Source organism: Sodiomyces alkalinus (genome assembly GCF_003711515.1).
Source record: "Sodiomyces alkalinus F11 unplaced genomic scaffold SODALscaffold_2, whole genome shotgun sequence".
Lineage (NCBI taxonomy): Eukaryota > Fungi > Ascomycota > Sordariomycetes > Glomerellales > Plectosphaerellaceae > Sodiomyces > Sodiomyces alkalinus.
The window spans coordinates 1,696,666-1,724,359 of record NW_021167080.1 but is presented as its reverse complement, the minus strand read 5'-3'; the positions used below and the strand labels follow the sequence as shown (position 1 = coordinate 1,724,359).

Below are 27,694 nucleotides of genomic sequence, written 5' to 3'. Positions count from 1 at the left end.
TTGTTCTCCCACTCGCTGCAAGAAATGCGGGTGCTGGCTCTGCCTTGACACGAGTGGACGCGTGTCGGTTCCGTTAGGGAGGGAAACTGACTGTTTGCTTTTTGGCATATGCGTATGCGGGCAGACCTACTCGTGTGTGGGATGAAAACCCAGTGCCCTAGAAGTGCAGGTGGACAAACGGAGCCTTCAAAACCGGCGAGGGGGGAACAGAATAAGAGAATTGATGATCCAAAGGGACGATCCGACCGTTGTTTCTACATGTTACAAGTCACAGGTTTATCTCTTTACGACCACTCTCGCGCCGCCTCCGCATCGATAGCTCTCCTGTCGGTCCCTCGCACAGACTCGACTGTTTGTTTGCGTCTGGCTTGTTCCCCCTTCGGAGCACGTACATGAGTTGGTCGATTCCGTAGTAACGGTAGAGACAAGTCCGATAATTAAGGTTGTTTCCCCTTCTAATCAGCCTTCCTTCCAGTAACGCACCACCTCGGTTACTGTCGGTGGAAAAAAGAAGAAGAAACCCCCCCGAAGAAAAAAACCGAAAAAAGGGGAATATTTGCCTTTTCCCGTCTACCTCGTCAGATGAAGGTCATCCCAATGAAGCCAGACTAAGTAATATGGTCTCTCCCTTTCAGCTCTCCAACCTCCCAAAGGGTCACCGGTTTCCGAAAGTGATAGCAGACCAACCGACGTACCTAACCCATCCAGCTTCCTGCATGTTGCCTGCCGAATCTGACGGATCAGATCTACGTAGTAGGTGTGCATGACAGCAGCAAGCTACGGTCCTCTCGTCGTGTCACCAACCACCAGGTCATGGGTGTTCTCAGCACACCATACGGGCACAGTCATCATGCAGATGGACGAAGTAGGCTGGCAGTCAGGGGTGTGGGCGGGTGATCTGCTTGCCTGCGCGGCGGCATACAACGTAAGGTACTGTAGTGTACATACTGTTTGCAACGGGGACGTCACCAGGGTCATTAGCCCGGTCGGTACCTTAGCCAGGTGATCATGTACAAAATACGCAGCGAGAGAAAGGTGGCTAGGATACCAAAAGGGGTGGAAAGGTTGGCAGAGAAGGGTGGGAGAAATGTTCGTTGTGACGAAATCGGGACCATCAAAAGAGTCGTCACATGTCAGATTCGTAGATGCATGATCGGTGTACTCTGGTCTACACGTGGAATTAGTCAGTGGACAAAAAAGTACCAGCAACTAACTACCTTAATTACCTTACCTACCCTATTTCGACGTCTACTCCTGCGAAATCACCATCAAAGGCTATATAATCCACGCAGAATACGGATACACAGAGCCAAAGAAGTGTCCTCTCACTGCCTCCCTCTGTTGGACGTCGAAAATACATACGAGGCCCAATATTCCGTCCACCACATCAACTGCGATTCGCGTCCGTATAGGACCAGTACCTGAGACGTACACATACATTTGGCGTACCGGTGAAGGGGGAAAAAAAGACAAGAAGGGGAGAAAAGAAAAAAAGAAAAAAAAAGGAACAAAAAAAAGGAACAAAAAGAGGCCTCGTCTCCCAGCATTATCTTCTCCGGAGTACATCTATTACTTCTGTTACTTGCTACCTTGCTACCTTACAGCTGTCATCGAGACGGACAGGTTGTAGAAAAGCGACCTGTCATGCAGCCACCTTTACAGAGTACGGTAGTTGCTCGCCTGCATCATTTTTCATTCTTCTCCCGATTCCCCTGCCTTAACCCCAGTGGCCTGCAGGCAATAACCTACATAGATACATACCACGTACATGTCATCGTTGGGTATTGCGTACTCCGTACATACTCCGTACGTGCTCCGGAATCCGAAGCTTGGCGAATCCTTCCGTCGCAGCATCCACCACTTCAAGAAGTATAAGAGCTTTCCTTTTGTGGTTCCCCCCCCGGCCATCGTTCGATTTATATCAAGACCAAATCAATTAGTCCGTCAAGAGATCCTCAAAACCCAGTTCGTCCTGATAGTGAACATCTGCGACCTCTGACATTCGTCCCTGCATCTTTGAGGTGGAATAATACTGATACAAGACAAGGGACGAGAACAAGCTGTGCTCGGCAGAGAACTGCGTAGAATTTGCTGTAATAAAATGTTCACGAAGGTATCCAACTACCCCAAGATGTAACATGTCCATACGCTGTAACGTGAATAGATAGATCCTTGGGCCCTGGGCAGCCGATCAAAATCAACCAGCTCAGTACTCGGCCCTTCATCACGCCAAAAGTCCACGCCGGGGCAATTAGTAGAAAATATACCCCTAACCCTATCCTTTGCACCATCTGGCTTGCCTGCTGCCGTATATGGCGTGGCAGTACAGTACGCCAAAGGAACCGTCAGAACCCGTCCCGATGCCAAAGCAATTCACAAGAACAAGAAAACTATAAGGCTCACGGCAAACCATGAAACTAAATGAGTAACTCTGCTCCCCGGTCCACGCGTATGCCACCGGGGAAAGAGTTGTCTCGTCACAGCCGACCAGCCCTTTCTCGCACCGCTCGCTAATGCATTAAACATACCCCGAGAAGACACCTGGCGTCTTGCCCCCATCGGTACCGTAGGTAGCCCGTGATTACCCTGTGCATCCGACCCGACATGCTGGATGGATTCCCAGTTGAAATGAACGACCACGTTGTTCTCGCTTCTCTTCTCCCCGCGTAGGCAAAGGATGAATTTCGCTTGAAAACCAAAAAGATACCTGTAGACAAGAACTCCGGTTCAAAGTTACTCGCTTCATTCGTACTGCGTGCGACCTTCTCTCCCGTTAATGAAGTCGGCAGTCCGAGATATTGTATGCGAACGAAGCGCATAAGAGAGAAGAAAAAAAAAGGGGAAAAAAAGGAAAAAAAAAGGCCACGACTCCAATTGTGGTGTGACCACTCTGACACCAGTCTAGACCCCATGGGTGCGAATTATGTCATGTTCAGCAACGTTCCTTTCTCACCAAAGCCGCAACTCTAGTATATGTCGTGTTACGGATACTGCCCATGATGGGAGTTGGTCGGCCGGGCTATCGGCTCGGCTTTGGCATCCGGGTTCCAACTGGACATGCTGCGTCCGTCGGGAGGGAGATAAGCTGGATAGCCCTGAGGGCCCTGAACTTGGGCAGGGCTGGGGCCGGCCGGGTGTCGAAACAAGGTCGCCTGATCAAAATTGCCGCGTGCCAAACCGTCGTACTGAGACCCCATATACTGACCCTGGGCAACAGGCACGTTCGGATGCCCACCGAAATGTCCCTGTGTTGCCGCCGCGGGGGGATGTGACGGGAACGAGTACATCGATGTCGTGTCTGGCGCCGTAGTGCCTGGGTGCTGCTGGTGCTGCTGGTGCCACGCTGGCGTGTAGACCGCGGCGGCGGGCGGCGCATTCGAGTACTCCGCTGGGCTGCCAAAGATAGAGGTGCGCCGTTGACCGTCTTGTGGGCTCGGTACCAGGTCGTGCATTGGCAGGCCCCCGGAAGGGTGCTGCAGGTTGCCGCCCTGTACGAAGTGCGCTTCGGAATGCATGGTGGGCGGAAGCATCTGTGCCGCGTAATGTGATGGTTCCCTTACGGCTACTTCGCCGACAAAGGAGCCGCCACCCTGCATATGACCTCCTTGACTATGGTCGGTGTTGGAGCCATGTACTCTGTGCAGTAGTACGTCGTGCTGCGATGCTTTCGATGGAGAAGCACTCGACGGGACGGATGGGGGGTCGCCGTCTTCCTTGGTAAGTATCCCACCATCATCGTTTTCGGAAATGCCCGTCTCGGGAAACCGATCCTCTGCCATGACGTATATCAACGAGTCCCCATCTGTCGTGGCAAGGTCAGAATCAAAGCAAGAGCCCCAGAGACGCGATGGTTTCATGGACCCAACTAACCTATCTCTCCATGTTTGTACCGTTGCTCTTGCAAGGCGACTTTGAAGATCTCGTCGAGATAAGGCTTCTTCTTCGCATTCTTTTCATTCTCTTTACCCGAAAAGAACGACGACAACGCCTCATCAGTTGCCTCCTTCAACTTCTGAATGTCCAGTTTCATTTTCCGTATAGAGGGATGTTGCTTCTCGTTGGGCTCCACAATCATTCGTAGAATGTGACAGAGAAGGTGGACTCGTTCTGTAGGAAAGGGAGAGAAATGGTACAAAGTAAGCCGACGGTTTCGCGGAACAAGTTCAGCAGAGCGAGGAAGTCATGTGAACGCACCTTTCTTGTACAAATGATCCGGTTCCTTATGCCTCACCTTCTCATCTTTCGTCGGACCCCAAGGTTTCGGCCACCACTCTGGCGCCTTCTCGTCCTGCCCGGTATAGGGGTGGTTGGTCTGTTTCTTAGGCTCGACGACTTTGACCCACGCCTTCGCTATGAGCTTACAGGCGGTTTGCTGGCAATTCCTGAATCGTTGGTCGTAAAAGTCCCACACCTCGCGCGAATCGCCGATCCTCAAAGCCCTCTTTGTCGCCCCAACCGTGACAGTCGGTCCATCGTCGTCGTTTATCGGCCGTCGGTTGCCCCGGCTCCTCTTACGCGGGCCAAAACCGACATGGTCGTCGTCACCAAACGCCTCGCTTCCTTGTCGACGTCGCTCCAAAGAATGTTGTGCGAAACCAGGACCGTAGGTGAAGCCGTGAGGATCATCCTCGTGGATAGGACTGGCAGCTGTTGCGGTATGAAAAGTGTAAGCAGCGGCAGGAATACGGAAGGCCCTAGGAACTTTGGCGTCTCTCGTCTTACCGGATTCTGCTCTCTTTACTTGCCGGCGGAATGCATCCATGCTGAAAAACGTTTCAATAGGAGCCAAGTGGAAGCGACCTGGACCCGAGAAAGTTTGCGCCGTACCATCGTCCAGAATTGCTGCGACAAAATAGTAGCGGGCGGGTATGTTACAATGTTCCCGCAGAGCCTTTTCTATGTTCTGTTGGTAGAAACAAGTCAGCCTGAATGAAATGCTGCCTCCGGCGAAGCGTGCCTCGAGACTCACGAGGGGCGGCCGACGGGCATCGTTGGGCTCATGGTATCGAGGTTGAGGCTCGATAGGTGAGTTATCCGCAGAGACGCGATCCTGAAGCCACTGGTTCCGGGAGAAGGGCTCCCTGGCCCAGTCGCCGCGAACCATGACAGCGGTAGCCAACTAAGCTAAGCCCCCAGCTACTCAATCTTGCACGCGCCGATTTCTCTCACAGTTGAGACTCGACGTGCTGCTTGCCGAGTCTTGGAAAATGCTCAGGACGAAGAGAGACAAGTCGGTGAGTAGGTTATGGATGGGACTCAAGTCCGAAGATTCTGAATACGTGTAACTGAGTTCGGGTCAGACAGAGATTATCATCGCACTTGGAACATGGGCACGTGGGGGTTCCTCCTTACTGCGCAGTGTGAGTGGGACCTTTGGAGAGACGGTTATGGACGGACCGAAACAAGGTTGAGTAGAGAGATAGATGCGATAGGAATGTCGAGGAGTGGTTTCTAGACAACTGAGGAGAACCAAGAAGCTGACAGAAGGTCGAGGTTAGCACGTGCCTGCCCTGAAGAGGTTACACTGGCTGCCTCGTGGTGTGAGGGTAGACGTAGAGACGAGGGCGGGCAGAACCGGGTAATAGTCGCGGGAGTCGAGAGTCGCGCCGTGGGGGAACGGTTTCGTACAGGTTAGGATCGATCTTCCGTGTCCAACTTTTTCCAAGCGGCTGTTTCCGAGGGCACGACCAAAGGTGTTGAAGCCACCGAGTGAAGTGTATGTACCTGCCCGAGGCGCAATAGGAGCAGACAGTGATGCGGCACCTGCTAGCATCCAAACGGGACGGCACTCGAGCGAGACAAAAACCAGGACTGTGGCTCGGAAGGGAAATTGGATCGCCGTTCGTAAGAAGCAGGCGGAGAACTGAGCGGCTTCCTGCTGAGCAGCTCTGATACAGCGGTCGTTGTCAGGTCTATGTTGCTGCGGCGGTCCTTGACAGCAACGGACACGGTAAGGTGACGTATCAGTTGGACGGAGTGAGAAATGGTTAGAAAGGGACTCTCAGTCCTCTTTGATTCCAACTTGGCCTGAGACATCGGCCAGGGAAAGGAAAAGGATTGGAAACCAGAGTCCTGTACTAGGTCACCGTATGGCTTGGATAAACGATGTCGATTACCCAGACGGCATGGCATGTAGAGGTGGACGTAATAAAAAACAATCAAAACCGACTGTCGAATAATTCAAGTCGTGTCCGTTTGGATCAGACAGTATTCGTTTGTCTGTGGGTGGGAAAGAAGACCGAATTCCAGAAATGAATGGGCGAATAGAGCGCTAGATAACGGACTGTCCGGAGAGGGGAGAAGCTGAGAGTGCAAGGATATGCTGGAATAGGTCGATGTGTCTTGTGTGATAGAGGAGAGAGGGAGAGGGAGAGGGAGAGGGAGAGGGAGAGGGAGAGGGAGAGGGAGAGGGAGAGGGAGAGGGAGAGGGAGAGGGAGAGGGAGAGGGAGAGGGAGAGGGAGAGGGAGAGGGAGAGGGAGAGGGAGAGGGAGAGGGAGAGGGAGAGGGAGAGGGAGAGGGAGAGGGAGAGGGAGAGGGAGAGGGAGAGGGAGAGGGAGAGGGAGAACCTCGCCAGTGGACGAATCGAGACGGACGCAGTGACAAATGGCAGCAGAACCAGGTCACGCAATCAATTTGCTGTCGGAACAGTACGTAGCGTAGCGTATCTTTCGTGCAATGCTCGTATCTAGTTTGCGAAAGGCGATGCTGGAGTGTTGCAGAAATATTTCGACGGCTGCAGGCGGACGACAATGGAAGAAATGGCGGTAGAAGGCGTGTTGAGAGCAGATGCCAGAGCAACTCCTCCACAGCTCTCTGTCAGAGTAGGTAGGCCGATGCAGCTCTCTCCTTCTCCTTCTTCTTGGCTGCGCCTCAAGCAGCAAAGACTGGAAACAGAGATGGCGAAGTTTCGTTCGTCCAGGGGACGAGCTTCCTTGGAAACAAACTTTGTGTAGCAGAATTCAGGACGACGATGGTGGATAGCAGCGCAACGGCTTGTAACGGAAAAAAAAAAAAAAAAAAAAGATTCCCGACCTGGTTGGTATCTGCAGTCTGCAGCATCGGGGTACTCTGGATACGTTTTTGTGAGAGATGACGAGCAGGCAGTGGTACATACATATAGAAATACCCTGGTCTGGGCTGGCTGGGTCCTGTGTTGACAAGATGAGATTTGGGGGGGGAACGTGCCGGGATCGGGGACCTCCCATCTCCCACGGGCCATCCTCCAATGCCGTGACCTGGTCCTGGTCCCAAGTGGGCGGGTGCTTGCGTTCATACCCACGCTCCAAGACGCTCCAAGCAAGCACCTGGTTCCCTTTCTATCCATATCTGTAAACCATTATCCATTCACCATCCGGACATGGGTACCTAGGTTTTGATACATGTGCCTCTCCGGCCGGGAGTTGGAAGCATGGATATTGCGGATGTTGAGGGTGGTTCCAGTGTTGCATTGCTCGCGTATCTCTTCGCCGACCCGTTGAGGGATGTAACATGGACGTCGAAAAAAAGCTTTTTCTTTTCCCCCTCTTCTATGGTGCTCGTCGAAGTCCGTTGTCACCCGTCCCCCCACCCCTTCTGAATGGCCCGTCGACTAGCTAATACCGGAGTCAACCAATTTGTGCCCAGCATATATACCGAGTACGAAGGCATACCGGTAATGGAAGAAAAGAAGGCGTCCCCTTTAAGAAGTCTGGGTACCTACTTCACTGCGGCCAATCGCCCATGAATTATCCCTGAAAAAGAGAGCACTGACAGGCTCCTATGGGAAGTGGTCCCGAGGCATAAAAAAACCGCTTGGAGATCGACCAGCTGTACATACGTTGTAGGCGTACATACATACGCTGTAGGAGAACCGCAGTTGAAGGCAAAGCGGGGAGCGAATTGTGCGAACGAACGCATGAAGTGGGTGGCAGAGAAACCCTGCCATCGAGCAGGGATTGGAGTGAGACACAACGGTGGGCCTAGTGCCAGGTATGAGTGAGTCCAGCATACCTTACCGTAAGGTACCTTACCTAGGTAGGTACATACGTTGTTGTACTGGCGAGAAGCTTGCGGAAAAAGTCACTCCGCGAAAGTATTGGCTGGATCGCAAAACGCCGGTTTGCATCGTACCCACGAGCATTGCTTTTTCTTTCTTTCTACAAATACGTATGTGGGATTAGGAGTCAGGGGCACAAAAACCCACCCACAGAGCAATGCCGTAATGCCTAAGGTACCTAGGTATGGTGCAGTACATAGGGTTCTTGTCCACTACTGGCAGGCGAGGATGGCTCCGCAACTGTTTGTTAGTGAGCCTGCTGCGAGAAAAGACACAGCTAGTTTAGTACGTAATACTAATAGGCTTCCTCTTCTTCGTCGGAGTTGTCATAGCTGGGGTTGACATGCTCAACTACCTATTCGTTCTGCGTGCCGTGCATCTTGCTTGCCTCCCCTTCTTTCCTGTTGTTCTGGCTGCGACCCATGTCACGCTGGGGTCGTTCTCTGAGCGAGACATTGACATCCATCCATGGGACGGAGAATATTCGTATATACCTTAGGGATGTCGGCTTTTCTAGACGATGGAATCAAACAGACGACCGGTCTAGTCTCAGGGCCGGTTTTACTTGTTAGCTTTTGGCGTCAGAAATAGGTGGACGGGGATGGCCTGGACGGCTGACCCCGACCACGGGATGATCAGCTAGACCGGTTCCCTAGACCAAGGCCACTAGGGTATATCCGTGGGCGGGCCCAATATACAACGTAACTTATTAGCATCGCACTGGAAATAACAAACGGGAGATACATACGTTCCTATCCGTGATCAAAGGAGACGGAGAAGTGTATATAGTAATTATATAGGGCCAGTCACATTCCCGGTTTGCCCGCTTCTAGTCTTCAACCCACTGCCCCGGGGAAGGGGGAGGAGTCGTCCAGAGAGTCCCTTTGAGGTAACGGCATGCTGTGGAATTCATTGATTCGGCACGGGAGGACGCCGGGGACACTTCCGGGACTGTTAACCGGAGTGGATGACTTTCCACACGGTACCCAGAGGGGCCCGCGCTGGTTCCGAGATCCCTGGCCTCCTAGGCGACCTTGATGGAAGGCGTAAGAGGGATAATTACGGAGTATATGTATATTGGTAGCACAAACTAATAATCGATTAAGACGTAGGGCCAAGTTCCGAGCTCACGTTTCCAACCCCTGGCAGAGGTGTAAGATAACGGGGAGTGGGGGAGGCCTTTCCAATGTTCATAAGGTAGGTGGGGGAAGACCGCTCGAAAGTGGAAGTAACTTCGTACGTACGTATGTACCTACCTTACCTTACGTACTAGGTACGTATATATAGAGAGCCGTTCGTACACCTCTCTTATACGGAGTGCCGCAGGCTTGGGCAATAGCCATAGCGGTTAAAGGGGAAGACGGCCAATGTTACTATCCGAGCACTGAATTTCGCTGCGCTTATATAAGGTAGGTTTGTATGTACTTGTTGAATTCGAGTAAAAGGCTGTTGTTTTAACACCACGTGCATCGTACAGAGTACGTATAGCATACAACCGTACTTTGAAAATGTACCTCGTACTCAGGACGCATTTAAGACTTTGTTGCAAGGACAAGAGCGCGGAAGTTCTTCCGATGCAGGTGCTGCCCACACTAATTACAACGTAAGGTACTGCCCAGAACGAATGGGAAAGCACTACTTGAGGTACGTACTGTATTACTGGAGTCAGTAAGGTACCTATCTTAGTAAGGTAGGTACCTTATTACCTTAGGTACGGTAGTCAGTCGTATCCTCGCGTCGGATTCGGACCTCGATTCCTGGTACTCCGTAATTTGTACAGTGTACCTGACGAATACCTAATAATTACAAGTACGCGGCAAGTTGGGATGATGGCAAGATCGCCCATCCATCCTTTCATCTTGCCCTCCTTCTCCCCCCCTGAACAGCCCGCCTCGGCGATGTTCTATTACCGCTACGCTGGTTCCAGACGGAAGAGTTGTCCCAACTTGATGACTATCTTAGTGCCTGGATTTCCGTCTGGTTGGAAATATGCGACCTTCAACCCCTGCACTCGAACCGGCCAAGGATTCGGGGTTTGCCCCCCTCTATCTCGCACCACGCTTCCGCGACCAGGCAGTCCGAATAAAGCTCCATAACATGCATCTACGAATCTACACTACGAATACTCTGTACCATTTGTAACGTGCTGTCTCAGTCCACCATGTCGCCGTGCGACTTCAACGTTGTCAATGGTCCGTGTTACCCCGCCGATATGCTCCCAGCTTGGGCGTTTGCGAGCCTCGACCAGTCGAGAAGCACCGAATCCGAGGCAAGAAGAAAGAAACAGGCAAAAAAAAAGGGGGGCTTAGCCTATTACTCCGTAGCTCTCGTTCGCGTTCCATAAAGTGCCCAATTACCGACCTAACGCCAGTCAAAAAAGAAACAAGTTGTCTCTCGCAAGACCGACGAGACTTCCCTTGGCGGATGTACGAAATCATTGGTCGCACTGGCCGCCCTTTCCCCCCCTGTTGTCTTTCTTGCAGGTTCGTTTCCCTTATCAAGAGACACTCACGAGACCGAACACGATTGTGTGTTTCCAACCTGATCATCCTCTGGAACAGTACGAAGTACGTACGGATACACTCGCAGGTTGGCTATTTATCTGGAGCAGACACGATTCTCAGGATCCAGGGACCCCTGCACCATACAGGCTAACACGTGGAATTTGGTTGGAGATAATAAATAGCACACATGCATTCCAGCTCATGTGTCCTGGTGACGGGCACCACCCCACGCTCGCCAGCTTTCCTGGTGCGCCGCCAGTCTTGCCTCCAGGGTACCTGTTGACTAGCCAATATTGCTACTGGGATAAGAGGGCTGGTTCTATCTCGCCGTGAAAGCGTACGTGTTCCCGCCACGCACTGTCTGGTTGCTCTCTGATTAGAACTCTTGACGAAACGCCTTACTGAATAAGGCCGGCGATAGGCTCGAGCAGCATACTAATTAATTACGGGAGACCTGTTATTCGGAAATTCATCTCTAGATGGGGAAGCAAGGGCCGAGCAGAGTAGTGACCCGACGAAGTGTCGCCGGCCGGGGAAGGCGGTTCAAGATGCTCTGTGAACCGTCAATATGCACGACTTTTCGGTTCGTTGCAGTCCGAGGCCAGGAGTTCTATAACATGACGAAATAAGAACTGGGGTAAGAATAATCGCTGGCTGCTTGTGTCACTAACGAACCAACGAACCAACGAACCTCGAATGGCGGGATCGTCTCCTCTCTCCTGAACATACCCAAACGTCGCAGACCATCTCTGACACACAGGCAAAGCCTCTATATCTCCGCGATAATAGAAGAGTCCCTCCGTTTGAAGACCAGGCAGGCTCATGCGGGGAACTACGGTCAAGACAGTGCCAGCCCGTAAGCCTGCATGGCGCACCATAATCGTAAAGACTAGGTTTTTTTCTGGTAATGAACCGGCAGAGAAGCCCGACTTCGAAAGCAACGACGGCAACATGGACTGGGGACAAGAGCGTACGAATACATAGGTAAGCATACGTGTGTGTGTATGCCCTCGCTCATACTCGGATGGTGCGGACGATAGGCTACTTGGAGATCACCCGGTGTCACAGTAACTTGCTTTTTCAGTCTACGAACATAGATTTGAGGGGGGGGGTCTGCTGCTGTGGCACCTGGCCTCGGTGATGCGGCTGAGCGGCAGGAGTATGACGGTCATGCAATGTTGGTGAGCATTAACCCATCGGTAAGCAGGAAGAAGACGTACTCCGTAAGAGCCGACGAGTCCCTATCTAGCTGGCTGGGTTAATTTGAGGTTATAACTGCGAGGGCCAAGACCGTTGACGTTTCAATTTCGGGGGGGGCCAGGGCTTTGATCTCGTGGGGGAAGGTGTCTTTATCAGATACACCTTTGATTTTGGATGAAAGGAAGAAGCTAAGCTACTTCATATAACAAGTCAGATATAGAATGTTATCAGTGGATGGACAGATTTGGGGGTTCCGGAAGCGCTCACGCTTCGTCGTACTGAGCGCCCCAGAACTACCTTACTACTCGACGACTGACGAAACAATTGCCTGTGTTATCGAAGACGACGACGATTACCACCCCAGGGTTTAGATAAACATGACGTTTACGGGGAAACAAGCGGCGATTGTTGCGGACTACGCCGTACATTGGTGGTCTTGACATTCCAACTGTCATTCCTGCTGGCCCTGGTGATGTTGAGGCCGGAGTTGAGGTTGGACTGGTAATGTTCGACCTTGCGCACAAGTAAGGAGGAAGAAAAGGAAGAAGAAGAAGAAAGAAAAAAAAGAAAAAAAAAGATGCTATACAATTTTCCTGCCCTCTAGCTGCTGCTTCAGGGTTCACTTTTATATCTACATGGTTTTGCCAATGCAGAAGCTGCCGAGTATCCAACCAAAAAAAAAGCACGGCAACAACATCGGACCGCTTTTTATGTCAACTCATTTTTACAACCCGCCATGTCGCCACGACAGAGAGACTCGTTCAAATCAACCAAGGCTTCCCCAAGCTCGACAATCATGAGAGCTCCGTCTCGAGACCCGCCCCCTTAACGAGACCATAGAATACACCTTGCTTCTTGATCAATTCGCGGGGCGTGTCGAATTCGACCACCTCACCCTTGTCCAGGACGACAACGCGATCGCTGTCCAGGATGGTGTTGATGCGGTGCGCGACCGTAATAATGGTACGGTTGGCGAAAAGAGGCGAGCGCAGAGTCGTCTGGATCATGGCGTCCGTCTCGACATCCACGGCGGCCGTGGCCTCGTCCAGAACGAGGATGTTGGACGGCGTGAGCATGGCGCGGGCGAGTGATACGAGCTGTCGCTGGCCTTGGGACAGGTTCGAGCCTGGAGGGAAGGAGTAATGTTAGTACAGCGGCCATTATTCCAGCAGTAGCGAGGCAACCATCAGGGGCAGAGATGGGAGGTTTGGCTAACTACCCAAGCCCCCCGTCCTGGAGACACATTGCCCAATGAAGCCGTAGCGTTGAAGGGGAACACGAGGGTAAAGAGGGTCGCACAAAGACGAAGCCGATGGAAAGCGAAAGGGCGAAAAATGCCAGAGAATTAGAAACATACCTCCTTCAGCAATCTTAGCTTCTAGTCCGCCTTGCATGGTAGTTACGTGGTCTTTCAGACGAGCATGTTCTACGAGAACGCGTTAGCCTCTGTGGAACGCGAATCGAGGCGTTTCGAGTCGGGTTGCCAGAATGCAGCTGGATGGATATAGAAAGGAAAGAAGGGGAACCAGGATGGGGGGAGGGGTTGTTGGCATGGGGTTATGCTTATGCTCATGGCCATCATATTGAGCGTGTTTCGGGGGTAACACTCACCGAGAACGCTCCACAGCTCCGTGTCATCATGCACGTTGCCAGGGTCCAGATTGTCACGGATGGTGCCCTCAAAGAGGGCGGCATCCTGCGGGATAATGGCGAGTCTCCTCCGCAAGTCCAATAGCCCTATAGATGACGTATTAAGCTGGTCGATGTTGATGTGTCCCGTAACGGGCTCAATAATCCGGAAGAGTGCCAGGGTCAACGACGACTTGCCGGCGCCCGTGCGACCGACGACGCCAATCTTTTCGTGCGACTTGACGTCCAGGTTGATGTTCTTCAGCACGAGATCCAAGCCCTCGCGGTACCGCGTGCTGTAGTTCTGGAACTCGACGGTACCGTTCGCAGGCCAAGCAACCGGCGGCCGGCTGCCCTTGATGACCTCCGGAGCTTCGCTCGGCAGTCTCGCATATTCGAGGACGCGCTCCACGGACACGATGTTCGTCTCGACCTCCACAGTCTGCCGCACGATCCAGTTAAGCGACGTCGTGATTTGCAGTGCGTACGACATGGCGAGACCGACAAGACCGGCGCTCAAGCCGCTATGATTGGCAACGGAAATGATAGCAAATCCGGCAGCCGCAAGAATCACAATGGCGCCAATGAACTCGAGCCGGATGGCCAGCCAACGATTGGAACTGATCGACGGGAAGTACGCCTTGAGGTTCGCATCTACACGCCACTCGTTCTCAAGCTCGAATCGCTGCTGCTGTCGGTACGCCCGAATCGTCGAGACGCCACCGAGCGACTCCTGGAAGTGAGCGTAGATAGGGCTGCGGCTCACGCTGTCCAACCTCTTTAATTCGCGGGACGTCCGAAGGTAGTACCGCTGGATCCAGTAGTACATTAGGCCCAGCGGAATGATGAGCGCTACGAACGCCGGCGTGGAGACCGAAATGACGACGAGCGTGAATCCGGAACGAGCCGCGTTGACGAAGAGCATGTTGAAGGTCCTGGCCAGCACTTCGTCTACCTTGTAGATGTCACTGCATCATGCATGTTAGTGGCTGTGTGCCTCGAGAACGCAGTGAGCCCGAGTTGTAGAAGGGGAGGGGAAGGGTTGTGGGAGGTATCGAGGGAAGGTTGGGGGATGGAGGAAGATGGTACAAGAAGGTGAAAAGGGTGCAGGGAAAAAGAGGGCCACACCAACCTGGAGAAGCGATTCAGAATCCGACCCGCAGGTGTCACGTCAAAGAACGACATTGGCGACCGGAAGATGGCATTGGCCATTCTCTCGTGCAGCTTCCTCGATGCCTATCGTAGTTTGATCAGCAGCCCGACCTCTTTGGCGAAGGAAAAGGAGCGCAAAATAGTATCTTGTCAGACCCCAACTTACCTCGATGGAGCAGAATATCCAGAGAACCAGGGTCTGGACGACGGTCAAAAGGGACGATCCGATTCCGAACGCAAAGTAGACGCCAATAAACATGCCCACGTTGGAATTGAAGCCGGCCTCTTGGTTGTGCTCCGCCCACTCCTTGAGCCAGACTGAGCCGCCGATATTGGCCGTTTGTGAAGCCAGGAGGGTGAACAGGTAAACGGCCACAGCGATGACGTTGTTGTTTTTGGCGTATTCAAGATAGACGTCCCATTTCACCTTGCCTTGCTCCGAATGCTCCTTAGATTGTCTGGTCCGGCCTCCAGTGACTTCGTCCTCTGTGAGCTTCCCACGGGGTCCTCTGAAGCTAGCTGCGCTGGCGCGCCGGAGCGTAGCATCGCTGTTCGACCGCTTCTTGTCCGTGGTAGAGGCACCGGTCTTGATGGGCGCCATTTCCGGCACGCGTTCCTGTGCCTCCTCCAACTCCTCCTTCTCCTGGGTGTCAGCGGGACCTTCGGTCAAAGTAGTCGATTTACTGCTCGAAGCGCTCGAGCTCGCGATGGATGACGGCCCGGCGGACTGTTCCTGACCGGCAGTCTTTATCAGTTCGCCAATGAGACCCTTCTTAGCCGTCAATGCTTTGTAGGTTCCACTCTCGACAACCTGCCCATCGCGGATCATGGTGACGAAGCTCGCGGAGGCCAGAACATTGATCGCATTGGTGGCGAGAATCCGAGTCTTGGAGCCCAACAGGCCCCTAGGACCGAGGACATTTTCAATGATATGTTTACCCACATGCGAGTCGACGGCAGAGAGCACGTCGTCCAGCAAATAGATATCCGCCCTAGCATAGACAGCGCGGGCCAGGGCCACTCGGGCCTTCTGACCACCGCTGAGCGAGATGCCTCGCTCACCTACGACGGTCTCGTCTCCGTCGGGTAGTTGGGCGAAGTCGTCCAGAAGCGCACAGGCCTTGACTGTCTTTTCATAGAAATTGGAGTCGTATCGATATCCAAATACGATGTTCTCCTTCACCGTTGCGTTCAAAATCCAAGGTTGTTGGGCCACATATGCCACGGTCCCGTGGACTTGCACTTCGCCGCTGGCTTTCCACATGTCGCCCAGAATGCTCTGTAGGAACGAGGACTTGCCGGCACCGACGCGACCGACAATGCAGGAAAGCTCACCCTTGTAGGCAGTGAAGTCGATGTCCATGAGGACATTCTTCTTCTCGTGGCGGTTCCAGGAGAAAGTCCCGTTTCGGATCACGACAGTCTCCTCTCCCATCTGCTCGGGAGCAGGCTTAATGACGACAGCATCAGGTTGAATCTCCTCGGCGTCCAGGAAAGACGTCAGTCGGCCAACAGCGACGCTGGCCTCGACAATGGCCGTGATAACCATGGGCAAAATCGCGAGGGGGAATGTGAGTAGGTTGAAGAGGGCTGAGGCAGTGATTTTAGTTCCAAGTTCCCGAGACAAAGGCGGGGTCCCGAATTAGAGCAAAAACCAAGAGTAACATACCTAATGCAGGGAAGACGATGTCGGTAGTCAGAGGACGGTCTTGGGTGAGGACGAAGACGGCGAAAGTCGAGCAGGAAACGAAGAAAGGGGCTGTGCTCCAGGTGAAGTTGGCGAAGGCCTGAGTGGCACCGATCTTCCTCAGGTTCTTAAGTTCCTTCTCATTCCGCACGAAGTTGAGTTTGTTCATAAATGCGCCTCCCCAAGCATACAACTTGATACTCTTCATGTTGTTGATGATTTCAGTGATCAGTCGGCTCCTTGCATCCTTGTTCTTCATCTGCTCCTTTTGCAGATTCCTCATAATTCTCGCGATGAATCCATGGGCCGGCATCATGAGGACCATGACGCCTATGCCGGCAAGCATGGACCAGCCAACGAGCTGGTAGAGAGAGATCATGCATATAGTAATCTGGAAAGGTGCCGACCAGATTTGCTGGGCAAACTGTGTCAGGTCCTGGAGACGCTGGGAATCGACAGCCATGTAGTTGACAATGTCTCCCGTCGTCTTGGACGACCGGCCCTCGTTTGACAGTTTCATCGACTTCTTGTAAATGGCCGAGGCCAGACCGCCCTTGATGCGCATGCCTGTGACGAAGGCCAGCTGGAAGTACTGGTGAACCATGGCGGTCTGGAAGCAGGCACAGCCAAACATGGTCAGGGCGATGGCGGCACCCTTGATGACAGGTTGAGGCTCCTGGCCCTCGCGGTACGAATCAACAAAGTTGATGAGCAGCCGAAGCAGCTGGGGTTGAATGTACTGGGCAATGTCGTTACCCAGCTTGAATATGGCGGCAACGGCGTAGGGGCCGCCGTAGGCGCGGAACATGGCAATCCAGAGAGAAGGGTTCTTGCGATGTTTCAACTCGTGATCCCAGGCCTTGCTGAAGGCGTCCCCCGTGTGCTTGCTCGTGTCCGTGCGAGCCAAGCCCCAGAGATCCTCGTCTGTCAGATACTGCTTGTAGCCCAGCTGCATCAGGGGCGTCATCCAGGAGAAGGTCAGGTGGGAGAAGACGGTGGCGTATTCGATAGGACACTCCTCTTCTTCCACCAGAGCCTCGTACTCGTTGCGGTCGGTGGGCCAGAGCCATTCCACAAAGAACTCCACCACGGACAAACCAAAGCCGACGGTATACGTTACGAAGTAGGGCAGGTTTTTGTGGTAGAGCTGCTGGGAGACGAGGGAGCGGAGCTTGACGACACAGGCGATGAGGAGGAAGAGCCAGAAGAACAAGGCAACGCCGTTGGGGTTTCGTAGACGACCGTGCTCGAGCCATTGGATGGCAAATATGACGCCGAGGGCCACGATAGTGCCGACAGTCGTCCAGACGCGGACGTCTCCGTACCAAATCTTCGGATAGTTGACAATCTGGATGGCGAGTTGGACGGCGAAGTCGGCGATAATGAAGGCAAGCAGAGACTAGAGTAGGACGTTTGCGGCGATGATGAGCATACATGACTACACAGGCCTTTGTTGTCGTTGTTGTTTCAGGGAAGAAGGGGGTCGTCGTACGGGAAGCTCTCTCAACTCACCTGCTTAGTCCAGAAGTGCCAGCCCTTGTGAGCAGCTAATGGCTTTCCCTTGCGGAGCAACCAGACGATGGCCACGGATCCAAAGATAATACCGAAAGCGGCGACGATGGCTATCCAAACATCGATAAAGCAGGGAGTGAAGTCATATCGGAAGGAGCTCAGGGGACCCCATCCCTCAACGTCACCACATAGCGGCTGCTTGAAGGTTCGGTTGGCCGAGAGGTAATGGCTACCAAGGTCTTGATATGGGCGGTATCCGGTGAAGGACCCTGTTTCGAAGAGGATCTGCTGAGAACCGTCAGACCCTCCCATGGTCAATGTGTATCCAAAAGGCAGAGGGCACGTCGTCAAGTCATGCTACGCTGCTCATGTACTCTGTAGTGGTCTTGAGGTGGTCTTCGGAGGAATCGGTTGGAACACGTGAAGGGATTTCACGCTGGTTGAAGCTGGCGCGGGGCCGCAGCTCGTTTATCGCTACTAAAGCGTGTCCTGTTGATTCACCTGAGGAGCTGAGAAAAGATGAATGAGAGAAATGGAAGATTGGAAAAGAGAGAGAGAGGTGGAAGCCAAGTCGATATTGTATGTGGAATATCCGTACAATTATCAAGTTTCCTGGTGAGACACTGGGACGGACGCAGCGTGCGAGAGAGAGGAAAGAGAGGAGGTCGGTGGAGGATGAAAAAGAATCTCGTAGTAGAAGGTATACAAATGACCCAATTCGCGATGTTTTCACAGTGTAAGCTACACCGGGCCGGCCAATCGGAAGCTGAAGAGATGGAGGCACCCACAAAAGCGGCTTACAAAGTACGTTGTACACGTGTAGTCAAACGGTAATTACATCTGTGCTTTGATTATCTTATCCGTGAGGTAGGATTTAGTGACGATGCACTGTACAGAGTAATTACTAATGCCCCCGTGCCCAATAACTCCGATCCCGGCAGCTACCTTATCATAGGCCAGGAATCGTCATATGGGGTCGGCCTGGAGTGGGGCAGCGGTAGATGCGGTTCTTCGTACGAAATGATGCGCTACTTACCTTATACTGTGGCGTACACTTGTAGCAATTTGGAGCAGCTGCGCAACTCGTTTGGCAGTGCGGAGTGGACGCGAACTTCTTTTACACGCGGTGCGAAGTAATTACTCCGGTACCCGGAACAGTTTGCGCTGTAATTACGTGTAAGGTTTATACTGCTCCCACTAATATGCATAGCCGTTTATCGTACATACAACGTACATCGTAGATGCTTTTATGTACAACGTACATGGACCCTATTCGAACTTGGATGCCTACAACGTACGCTTCCGTGTCATTGCTATATTTAGTAAAGCTAGAGGTTCATCCAATGCATCTCCGTATTCTCTTCCACCAAGCAGGGCCCAGTAGCCCAAACACCCCGCATTTTCGCCCTTTTGCGGTGTTAACCCCTTTTCCATTCTGCCCTATCCTGTCGCCTGTCTCCCGCTTTTCTCGTGCCTCGTGCTTACATGACAGGGAACATCCTCCTCCTCTCCTCTCCTCTGTGCCCTATCTCTTTCTCTCTTTTTCCTCCCCTTCTCTCCTTCTCTCCCTCTCATCTCCCATAATACCCAGTGATTACTGTTCTGTGTTATAACATTGCCACCGCTCCCTAGGTCTATCCCAGAGCGCCCGCCACAGCGCCGGAGGCGAAAGACGCGAGACGCTTTTGCAGGGGGTACAACGAAGGACCGTAAGAATAATGCCAACCTTCGGCCGCATTGGTAAACATAGCAATCGTTCCCAGAACGCTCTTGTCAGTGCAACAACGAGCGATCCTCAGACGCCTGCCACAGCCTCCTCCTCAAAATCGTCGGCCACGGCGACAGCGACAACGACATCTACCTTGCCATCATCGCAATCGACCGGAGGAGCAGGAGCAGAGGGAGTGGGTTTAGTAGGAGCCGGAGGATCCTCAGGGCCTGAAGTACGTGTAAGGCAAGAGCCCAAGACCGCTTCGTCATCAGTGGGTTCCGGCGCAACGACAGGTACTAACAACACCGCCCAAACCCAGAAGAACCTCCACCAAACCCAAAATCCAGGTACTACCCAACAGCCCCACAACTACCAGGAACAACTACTACAACCACAACCACAACTACATTCACAATCACAACACCATCACCATCACCAACAACACCACCACCATCGCCATCGCCATCACGATTCCGACTACAACCAAGAAGGTTCTGACACCGACACCGATACTGACACCGACAGAAACGTCGACGTCGAAGACCAGCACCATTATCACCACGACGGTGCTGCCAGTGACAGCCTCCCCTCCGCTTCGCCTTCCAACTCCTATAGTGCGAGTGAATCTCTTGATAGGGCGTTGCAGCAACAGCTGCAAGACCTGGCCCGCACAAAGGCGCAGTTACTGGCCCAATTGCAACAATCACAAACAGACCCAGAACAACCACCGCCAACCCCGCCGCAGCAACAACCGCCTCCTCGCCAGGACTTCGCATCGCATCGCTTCCCCAACGTCGCTCCAATCCACGTGCATCCCCAGTACAACGCTGCTACCGGCTCCGTAGACGACCTCCAGGCTACGTTCGATTCCCCGGTCGGCACTCCTGCCCACTACTCCTATCAGCAGCTGCCTCAACAGCACCAGCCTCAACAACAACAACAACAACAACAACAACAACAACAACAACCACCACCACCACCGCCCGAGCAGAAGAAGTCTGCTAGGAAGCTGATTAAAAACATCCTGACTAGAGCGCAAGACCACCACCAGCAGCCGCAGCCGCAGCCGCAGCCGCAGCCGCAGCAGTCTCAGCCCCAGCATTCCACGTACCACCCGCCCTCCCAACAGCAGCAACAGTACCAGCCTCATCACTCCCATTCCCAGTCCCTCCAGTACGACCACGCTGCCGGTGGCCTTGACCGTCGAGATTCTTTACGAGTGAGAAACCCACCATCCATCCCGTTCGCCGTCTCCCAGGTCTCTCTCGACCAACCGAGCGACTGGCCCACGGACCAGCAAGGCCCTTATACCCGGCCCTCACCCCTTCAAGGACCCGGTGAATTGGAAGAGCACCTGGTGGGAAGCGGTTCTAACAGGAGCTTTATCGTACAGAATCCCCACAAGTCGGACCGCCACTCCGTTGTTTTTGCCCCTAGCGACTTCGAGCCGGTCCAGTACGAGGAGCTCATCTATCGACAGCAGCAACAGCAGCAACGGACCTCGAGTGGCCAGCAGATCCAGTACGGCCAAGCCATTTTCGACCCTTCGCCCGAGCCAACCTACCAGGCAGCGGGCCAGTATCACTCGCAGCCTCCGAGCGGTGGCCCTTCCCCCATCTTCGCCGGCGTCGCTAGCCAGAATCGGGCCGCCACACCGCAGGAGAAAATTTCTGGGTCAGTCTCTCGGCTGTCGCATGACTCTTCTGCCGTCGCCGACTCGGACTCGCAGTCCCCAAATACGCAATCCGTTCATCAGTCCCCCGTCTTGACGAACCGCGGCGGTGCTCAAGACATCAAGTCTCAGCCTAACCAGCCTCCTTTCCAGCGAGAGAGTGTGCCGGTCCTTCCCAAGCGCGAAGATTCTCTCCCAGACCGTGAACGGCAGGACCAGCTAGACCAGCACCAGCGCCAGCGTCAGCCCGAACAGACCCGTCACCACCAGCATCAAGAGGGACAGGAAGAGAATATGGCTCCCGGAGGGCCGCCTAACAACCGACGACCGCCTCCCGAGGCAGAAAAGACGATCCGCACTGTCGACCAGCCCCCGCAAGGTCCGCCCTCTGGTTACAGGCTGAGCCAGCTTCCTCCGGGCGCCGCAGGCGGACAGGGTAACACTCTTCGAGTTGCCGGTGGCCAAGAAAGGGCAGCGCAGTTCGAAGGGCAGGTTGGAGACCAAGGCAGAAATAGCCCCCAGCCCGCCAATGCCGATCAGAACCTTGCTGATCCCGAAAAGTTCAAAGAGCTCTGTACGTTTCCTTTTTATGTCTCTTTTTCCAGACCGACAAATCATGCCGCGTGTGGGGAAGAACGGGCCGGCGCTAACCAGATCACCTTAATAGTGACGAAATACAAGAACGTTAAGCGCCTCTATTTCGATGGCAAGACGCAGATTGAGAATCTCACCTTGCAGGTCGAGCAACTGCAGAATGCTATTGCCAACCAGCGCATCACACAGTCGCGAACGGCGCTGGACGACAGCGAATACCTCACACGTTTCAACCGGCTGAATGGCGCCATCAATAACCTATCGTTCAACATCCGCAAAGACTGGCGCACGGTTCCCCAGTGGCTCAACAAATACGTCAGCGCCGAGGCGCTCAAGACGGGCAAGCAGGAGATGACGGCAGTGGGCCGGGCGGTTATCACGCGCTGGATCGTCGAGGAAATTTTTGACAAATGCTTCCACCCGGGCCTGAACTATGACCTCAGCCGGCAGCTCAAGGACATCGAGCTGAACATCCGGCGGTTCTCGTACACGATGAACGCGCAGGAGGAGTTCGAGGCCCTGACGACCAAGGTGGTCAGCTGGCGCATGGCCACACTCGAGGGCCTGCAGCACATCATCAAGTCGCCGGAAAGCGCGGAGAATAGAGCCGACTTTACGCGGATGGCCACCGCCAACCTGACGGCGACCCTATTCCAGTATCTGGCCGAACCCCCACCGACTGGCGTGGACGGCAGCGCGTCGATGATCATCGAACTGGCGGTCAGCATCGCGGCCAACATGCCCCTGGAGAGCCGAGACGTCGCCCTCACCTACCCCCTACCGGGTGACCCGGTCAACCTCAATGTTATGGAGGTGGAAAAGTCTGGCCTGCCTGCGATCGAAACGCAGGGCGACGGCGAACAGGTCGATGACGGAAGGGCGGAGGAGCCAGATGGGAGGGAAGGCGCCGGTTCCAGAGCACGTGGGGACAAGTCCCGAAACGGTACGTTTACAACCTTACAAGACGGCAAGAGCAGCAGTAGCAAGACCGGTGGCGGCAGCGGCAGCAGTAGCGGCAAAGGTCCGGCCGTGGCGATCCCGGCGAGGAAGAGCAGTCTCGTCCCCGCGTCCTCGTTTGTCAATGCCAAAAATACTGACACGGCAACTTTTGCAGTTCCACCACCGAAGGATAGCGGCAAGATCCGGTTCGCGGCCTTCCTGGCCGTAGAAGTACGTGGTCGACAGGTACTCATGAAGGCACCGGTCTGGACGCTTGGCTAGAGAAGTGAAGGAATACACGCAAGGTGACGCTTCACGACCCCGGGGACTATGACTATAGACGAGATGACGTGGGAGGCTGTGTTTCTTGGGCAAAAAGATTTGTTATAAGCCATGATTGGGTGTATTGGCGGCCATGGAAAGATTTATGTTTCCTACCATCGGCTTTGCAATGTGAAGCGTCAAGACAAGGAAGCATGGGGAGGGAACATGCGGATACAGATGCGGGTCAAGTCGAGTTATATACCAGGGGATGATGCTGGTGGAATGATATATTTCGCCTTGCTGAGGACCAGGATGAGGTGTAGCCGACTCATCGACCCGGTGCGCAAGTCGAACAATATAGGAGAGAAGTTCATGTCTGATGCCAAAGAGGCCAAAGGGCAGATGCGGCTGTAGCTGAAGTCTGGTCTGTACCAAAGTAATGATATGCCTTTCTGGCGGGCCATTGGTCATCCCTGTGTTCGTGATAGGAGAGCACCTAAGTCAGGTACATCCAATAGACACAGCCTCGCCTAGGTAGGCATTCAGCCTCGTGCGCGTTTTACTTCTACATAGGTACCTGGATCCCCTCCCCCCCTTTTGGTGCTTGAGGTGAAGAACTAAGGTATCCACTTCGTGGTACCTACGCCGTATGTACCGTTGTACCTTAGATACCGGTAGGTAAGGTGAGGTAGGTAGTCAGGTACCCCTCTTTCCCCGCCGATACATTTTGGGTTGTCTCGAGCTTGCCTTGCCCCACCATCTGTTACGCTTTTGGTCTCGGGACGCTCACCGCTTGCTTTTCCGAGTGTTGTCGCCCACCCCCACTTTGGCCAAAATACTGACTTGGGGTGGCAGGCAAGTTCAAATATCAGTTCTTCGAAGAAAGAACGCGCAGAGACATACTGGTTTCTCAAACTTGTTACACCTACTGAATTACCAATTTGCAAGTGGTCTACCGGGAATTACACACTCTCTCTCTCTCGAAAAAAGAAAGAAGAAAAGAATGTCGTCCAAACCTACTCACCTCGAACCCTCGAAGCTCGGAACAAAAGAATAGTACGTCCCTCGAATACTTACTCTCCCCGTGGTCCAACCCATATTCAACACGCTTCATTCGAAAATGCCAGTATCAAGTCTAACTCGCCGTTTTCTCGACCCTCCGAAAATATAGCTGGGACAACCTGTACGCCTCCGAACTGCAAAACCACGCCTCGAACCCCCGCGACGAAGGCACCGTCTGGTTCGACGACGCCGACGCCGAATCCCGCACCGTGCTCTACCTCGACCAGCTCACCGAATCCGCCACCTTCGACCACGAGATCCGCCGCGAGGACGCCTCCTTCCTCGACCTCGGCTGCGGGAACGGGAGCCTCCTGTTCGCCCTCCGCGAAGACGGCTGGCGCGGCCCCATGCTGGGCGTCGACTACTCCGCCGCCAGCGTCGCCCTGGCGCGCCAAGTCGCCGAGAAGCGGAAGGAGCGCCGCGGCGGTGACGACGACGATCATATGGACCAAGACGAAGATGAAGACGAGGCGGGAGGCGACCAGGATGCGATGGACGAGGTCGTCGACGTACCTTCAGAAACACAGGACGACGACGACGAAGAAAAAGAAGAAGAAGAAATCCCCTCGGTCGAATTCGCCGAATGGGACGTCCTCCGCGGCCCGCTGGAGGTCGCGCTCGGCGGCGCCCAGGCAAAGACCGGCTGGGACGTCGTCCTGGACAAGGGCACCTTCGACGCCGTATGTCTTTCCCCGGAACAGGACGCCCAGACCGGCCGCCGCGTGTGTGAAGGGTACCGTGCCCGCGTGCTGCGTCTCCTGAAACCGGGCGGCCTCTTCCTCGTCACGAGTTGCAACTGGACCGAGGATGAGCTGCGGGCCTGGTTTGAGGATGCCGACACCGCCGAGGTGGACGAGGCTGGCAGCTTGGCCGCTGTCGGCTCCATTGAGTATCCTAGTTTCCAGTTTGGCGGCGCCAAGGGTCAAGCCATCAGTACGCTCTGCTTCCAGAAACATGCTAAGAGGTAGGGAATGGGATAGTGTTAGTAACTAGCCGTGACTATGTATGGGATGACCTGGTGGTAGACCAGGAGAAGTTGGAGGTTTGGCCAGGGTGGGAAGGGGGGCAAAGAAAACCCTTTCTCAATTGCTATGATACCCGACATTTGAACAGCGAACTTTGTTCAGAAACTGCTTTTTTTCATCATTAAGACCTCGCACTTTCATACATGGAGTCCCGTGCCCGGATATACCAGCTACGTCGGGTAGTAATCATCTGTCTTGCCCTCGTACCACGCCAGACTTCCGGCGGTTGCCCCGAGTCATATGCTCAACTCATCAGACCCTTGGTACGATGAGTACCGTCATTCTCTTGTGATCCTTTCGCTTTCTCCCCCAGAATTACCCTACCCTCTGCTCTTGTCTAAATATTTCCCTGGAAGACTTCTTGTTTTCTTTTGCCACGAAAGATCCGATTTTTTGAAACGTCTCTGGTGGTGAGGCCGAGGGATGAGAAAGCATGCAATGTATCGATGGAAAAGGGCGTTGGACAACAACGCGCGCGCGCGCGCGAGAGAGATATAGAGCGAGGGAGGAAAGGGGGCAGTCGGAGAAGTAGTGGGAATTGCTTCATTATGTTTCTCTCATCTATGGTGATGTATTCATAGGCTCACCACCCGGCGCCGATCCCGTCACACTATTGGCGGCCATGGTCGCAAAATAGCGGACGTCCACATCGTCATCCTTTTGCAGCTGCTCGAGTTTAGGCAGGATCCGAGTCTGGATGAGCTCCATGCCCCGCGGAGACGGCGTGAAGCTGACACCTTCCTTTTCTAGAGAGTAGATCGTACCCTCTTCGGGAAGTCGGCGCAGCACGTCGATCAAGATGCCGTAAGTCTTGGCCACGTTGAATCGAATGTTTGGGATGTCATCATCGGCCAGCTTGTCGAGGAGCTGTGGAAGGATGCTTCCGGCGATTACCTCCATGCTCACTACCGGAGCCAAAGTCTGAAAGCAAGTGTGAGCGCACATTCCCACCAATACAGGAGAGAGGATTGGGAACCGAAAAGGGACAGGAAAGTGTTAAAGACAGGAGTTAGGGGGGCTGCCCAACGTACAGAAATGGCGAAGCAGGTGGTCATTCGGTAGAGGTAATTGGGATGGTTACCCATGGCCATGACCTTGGGAATAATGGCCTCGTTCGCCCACTCCACCCCGAAGACTTCAGTAAGCTTCTTCAAGTTGTGTGTCGCAGCCTCGCGGATCGAGAAGACTGTATCACCAAGCCAACTCATGCAGAGATCGCTCAATTTCTCGTCGAAGAACTTCACGCCAAGCTGGCTGGCCAAGAGGGGAATGTACTCGATGATGGCCAACCTCACACGCCACTGCTTATCCTCAGCTAGCTGGATGATAGCTGGCAGAAGAGATTGCGAGAGCAGGTCGATTCCGATAACTAGACACCCCAGTCAGAGTCATTGTAATTAAAGCCGACAGGTTGCCAAGGCTTGTAGTGGGCTAAGTTCAAAGAACCAAGTCGAAAAAGGGGACAGAAAAGTAAACCTACCTTGGTTGACGAGTTCGAGCTTCGAGATGATATGAAGCCGAACCTCGGGAAATTCATCCTTCAACATCTGGAGGAACATGGGAAGAAGATGATCGATGGTCCTGTCATGGGAGCGTGAGTAGTCAGTATCGCGCTGTTCATGCCAAAGCCGGCTATTCCAGCCAAAATCTATATGTTTGGGGGAGGGAAAGGAGACAGACTCTTGCTTGCCAAGAATCGGAGCAAGGCCGCTAATCTGTGTGCCCAGGGCGGCCCTAACGTGCTGCGAGCTGTCAGACACGAGGTCTTCGATGCTGCCCATGACGTCGTTCAGGAGGACGTTGCGGTCGATGAGGGAACAGAACCCAGGTATTTGACCAGCAATGGCCGTCCTGACTTCAGCCTCGGTGTCCTTAAGTAGCTTGACGAAGGCAGGAACAAGGTCGCGAGAGACCACTTCGTCGTCTACGGCCTTGGCCATCTGTCATTGCAACGTTTAGCAAAACCGCAGAACCTCCCTAAGAAGTGAAAGAGTAGATGAAGAAGGCGGGGCTCCTGGGCTCCTTCGTGCTCTCTCCCACCCAAGCTAGCACACGCACCTGTTCAAACTTGTCGGCAATCATGTAGCGGACCCTCCAACTCTTATCCTCTATCAGACTCCGCAACAGGGCGAGAATTCCGCCGTGACTGGCCTGTTGCTCCTTGGGCACAACTTCAGCGATGGAGACGAGAATGTCGACGGTCAACAGTCGCACGCTATCTTGGTCGTCCTGGGCGAGGTGTTGGAAGAGGGGCATCATGTCGTCAATGACAACGTTGGCGGGCATCTCCTTGACGAATTTGGCCATTTTGGTGGCGGCCTGACGGCGAACCATGGGCGTCTCATCATGGACAAGCTGCGCAAAGGCTTTACGCATCTCATCTTGCGTTTGAGCAGAAACCCTCTTGTACGGGGTGGTGTAGAGACCGCAGCTTGAAACTTTCGAGGTAAACCAGTCTGCCTTGGAGAGTCTGAATGTGAGAGGGATGAAGTAGTCTTCGATTTGCTGTTCGGAGATCTCGCGGCAGATCTTGTTGAGAGACTCGACGGCCTGTAACGAGCGGAGAGATGGGAAGTCAGAGAATCAGTTACGACAACCAAGTGGCGGAGTGCATGGTTGCAAGTTGCTCTTCTTTCTATTATTTACCTTGTCGCGCACGACGGGTTCCTCTATCGCGGCGAGGTTCTCCAGAGGCGACAGGAGGACG

General features: G+C 53.7%; 7 protein-coding genes across 7 annotated transcripts in view; 2 read left to right on the top strand and 5 right to left on the bottom strand.

Moving 5' to 3' along the window:
- Positions 1-157: 157 nt before the first annotated feature.
- Positions 158-1,871, bottom strand: SODALDRAFT_376143 (hypothetical protein; the record flags this gene model as incomplete). Its single annotated transcript, XM_028614789.1, has 9 exons — positions 1,769-1,871; positions 1,603-1,639; positions 1,363-1,421; positions 949-1,168; positions 801-870; positions 660-723; positions 484-494; positions 295-349; positions 158-254 (listed from the first exon to the last, which is right to left on the bottom strand). The coding sequence occupies exons 1-9, from the start codon at positions 1,852-1,854 to the stop codon at positions 158-160; spliced, it is 699 nt and encodes a 232-aa protein (XP_028468161.1). The 5' UTR covers positions 1,855-1,871.
- A 1,104-nt stretch (positions 1,872-2,975) lies between these two features.
- SODALDRAFT_94609 (hypothetical protein) lies at positions 2,976-5,393 on the bottom strand. The gene is made up of 6 exons (XM_028615804.1): positions 5,353-5,393; positions 4,970-5,285; positions 4,723-4,903; positions 4,195-4,647; positions 3,871-4,107; positions 2,976-3,802 (listed from the first exon to the last, which is right to left on the bottom strand). Exons 2-6 carry the CDS (start codon positions 5,102-5,104, stop codon positions 2,982-2,984), a joined length of 1,827 nt encoding a protein of 608 aa, XP_028468160.1. The 5' UTR covers positions 5,105-5,285; positions 5,353-5,393; the 3' UTR covers positions 2,976-2,981.
- SODALDRAFT_356329 (hypothetical protein) lies at positions 5,141-6,036 on the bottom strand (the record flags this gene model as incomplete). Its single annotated transcript, XM_028613898.1, has 4 exons — positions 5,141-5,285; positions 5,353-5,451; positions 5,553-5,931; positions 6,000-6,036. 4 exons carry the CDS (start codon positions 6,034-6,036, stop codon positions 5,141-5,143), a joined length of 660 nt encoding a protein of 219 aa, XP_028468159.1.
- A 6,029-nt stretch (positions 6,037-12,065) lies between these two features.
- Positions 12,066-18,389, bottom strand: SODALDRAFT_330064 (metal resistance protein YCF1). The gene is made up of 7 exons (XM_028611115.1): positions 17,721-18,389; positions 16,191-17,607; positions 14,688-16,111; positions 14,502-14,605; positions 13,352-14,337; positions 13,098-13,166; positions 12,066-12,866 (listed from the first exon to the last, which is right to left on the bottom strand). Exons 1-7 carry the CDS (start codon positions 18,030-18,032, stop codon positions 12,535-12,537), a joined length of 4,644 nt encoding a protein of 1,547 aa, XP_028468158.1. The 5' UTR covers positions 18,033-18,389; the 3' UTR covers positions 12,066-12,534.
- A 907-nt stretch (positions 18,390-19,296) lies between these two features.
- Positions 19,297-22,969, top strand: SODALDRAFT_94441 (hypothetical protein). Its single transcript, XM_028615803.1, has 2 exons — positions 19,297-21,677; positions 21,771-22,969. Exons 1-2 carry the CDS (start codon positions 19,439-19,441, stop codon positions 22,916-22,918), a joined length of 3,387 nt encoding a protein of 1,128 aa, XP_028468157.1. The 5' UTR covers positions 19,297-19,438; the 3' UTR covers positions 22,919-22,969.
- A 934-nt stretch (positions 22,970-23,903) lies between these two features.
- Positions 23,904-24,930, top strand: SODALDRAFT_348618 (S-adenosyl-L-methionine-dependent methyltransferase; the record flags this gene model as incomplete). The annotated part of the gene is made up of 2 exons (XM_028613379.1): positions 23,904-23,956; positions 24,072-24,930. 2 exons carry the CDS (start codon positions 23,904-23,906, stop codon positions 24,928-24,930), a joined length of 912 nt encoding a protein of 303 aa, XP_028468156.1.
- A 618-nt stretch (positions 24,931-25,548) lies between these two features.
- The window catches only part of SODALDRAFT_338179 (protein phosphatase PP2A regulatory subunit A), a gene marked incomplete at both ends in the record, with an annotated part of 2,807 nt that continues 661 nt past the window's right edge, over positions 25,549-27,694 (bottom strand). Inside the window, 5 exons of the mRNA XM_028612752.1 lie at positions 25,549-25,908; positions 26,019-26,356; positions 26,468-26,568; positions 26,668-26,927; positions 27,046-27,537. Coding sequence (XP_028468155.1) covers positions 25,549-25,908; positions 26,019-26,356; positions 26,468-26,568; positions 26,668-26,927; positions 27,046-27,537 — 1,551 coding nt within the window. The remainder of the gene's footprint in view (positions 25,909-26,018; positions 26,357-26,467; positions 26,569-26,667; positions 26,928-27,045; positions 27,538-27,694) is intronic.

Excerpts from the sequence above, each read along its gene's own strand:
- SODALDRAFT_94609 (XM_028615804.1), bottom strand. The coding sequence starts at position 5,104 with ATGGTTCGCGGCGACTGGGCCAGGGAGCCCTTCTCCCGGAACCAGTGG. Across the intron at positions 4,648-4,722 it reads AGTAAAGAGAGCAGAATCCG|CTGCCAGTCCTATCCACGAG; the intron begins GTAAGACGAGAG and ends ATACCGCAACAG. Across the intron at positions 4,108-4,194 it reads GGATCATTTGTACAAGAAAG|AACGAGTCCACCTTCTCTGT; the intron begins GTGCGTTCACAT and ends CCTTTCCTACAG.
- SODALDRAFT_330064 (XM_028611115.1), bottom strand. The coding sequence starts at position 18,032 with ATGGGAGGGTCTGACGGTTCTCAGCAGATCCTCTTCGAAACAGGGTCC. Across the intron at positions 14,606-14,687 it reads GGATATTCTGCTCCATCGAG|GCATCGAGGAAGCTGCACGA; the intron begins GTAAGTTGGGGT and ends AAACTACGATAG. Across the intron at positions 13,167-13,351 it reads GGAGCTGTGGAGCGTTCTCG|AACATGCTCGTCTGAAAGAC; the intron begins GTGAGTGTTACC and ends GCGTTCTCGTAG.
- SODALDRAFT_94441 (XM_028615803.1), top strand. The coding sequence starts at position 19,439 with ATGCCAACCTTCGGCCGCATTGGTAAACATAGCAATCGTTCCCAGAAC. Across the intron at positions 21,678-21,770 it reads CGAAAAGTTCAAAGAGCTCT|TGACGAAATACAAGAACGTT; the intron begins GTACGTTTCCTT and ends TCACCTTAATAG.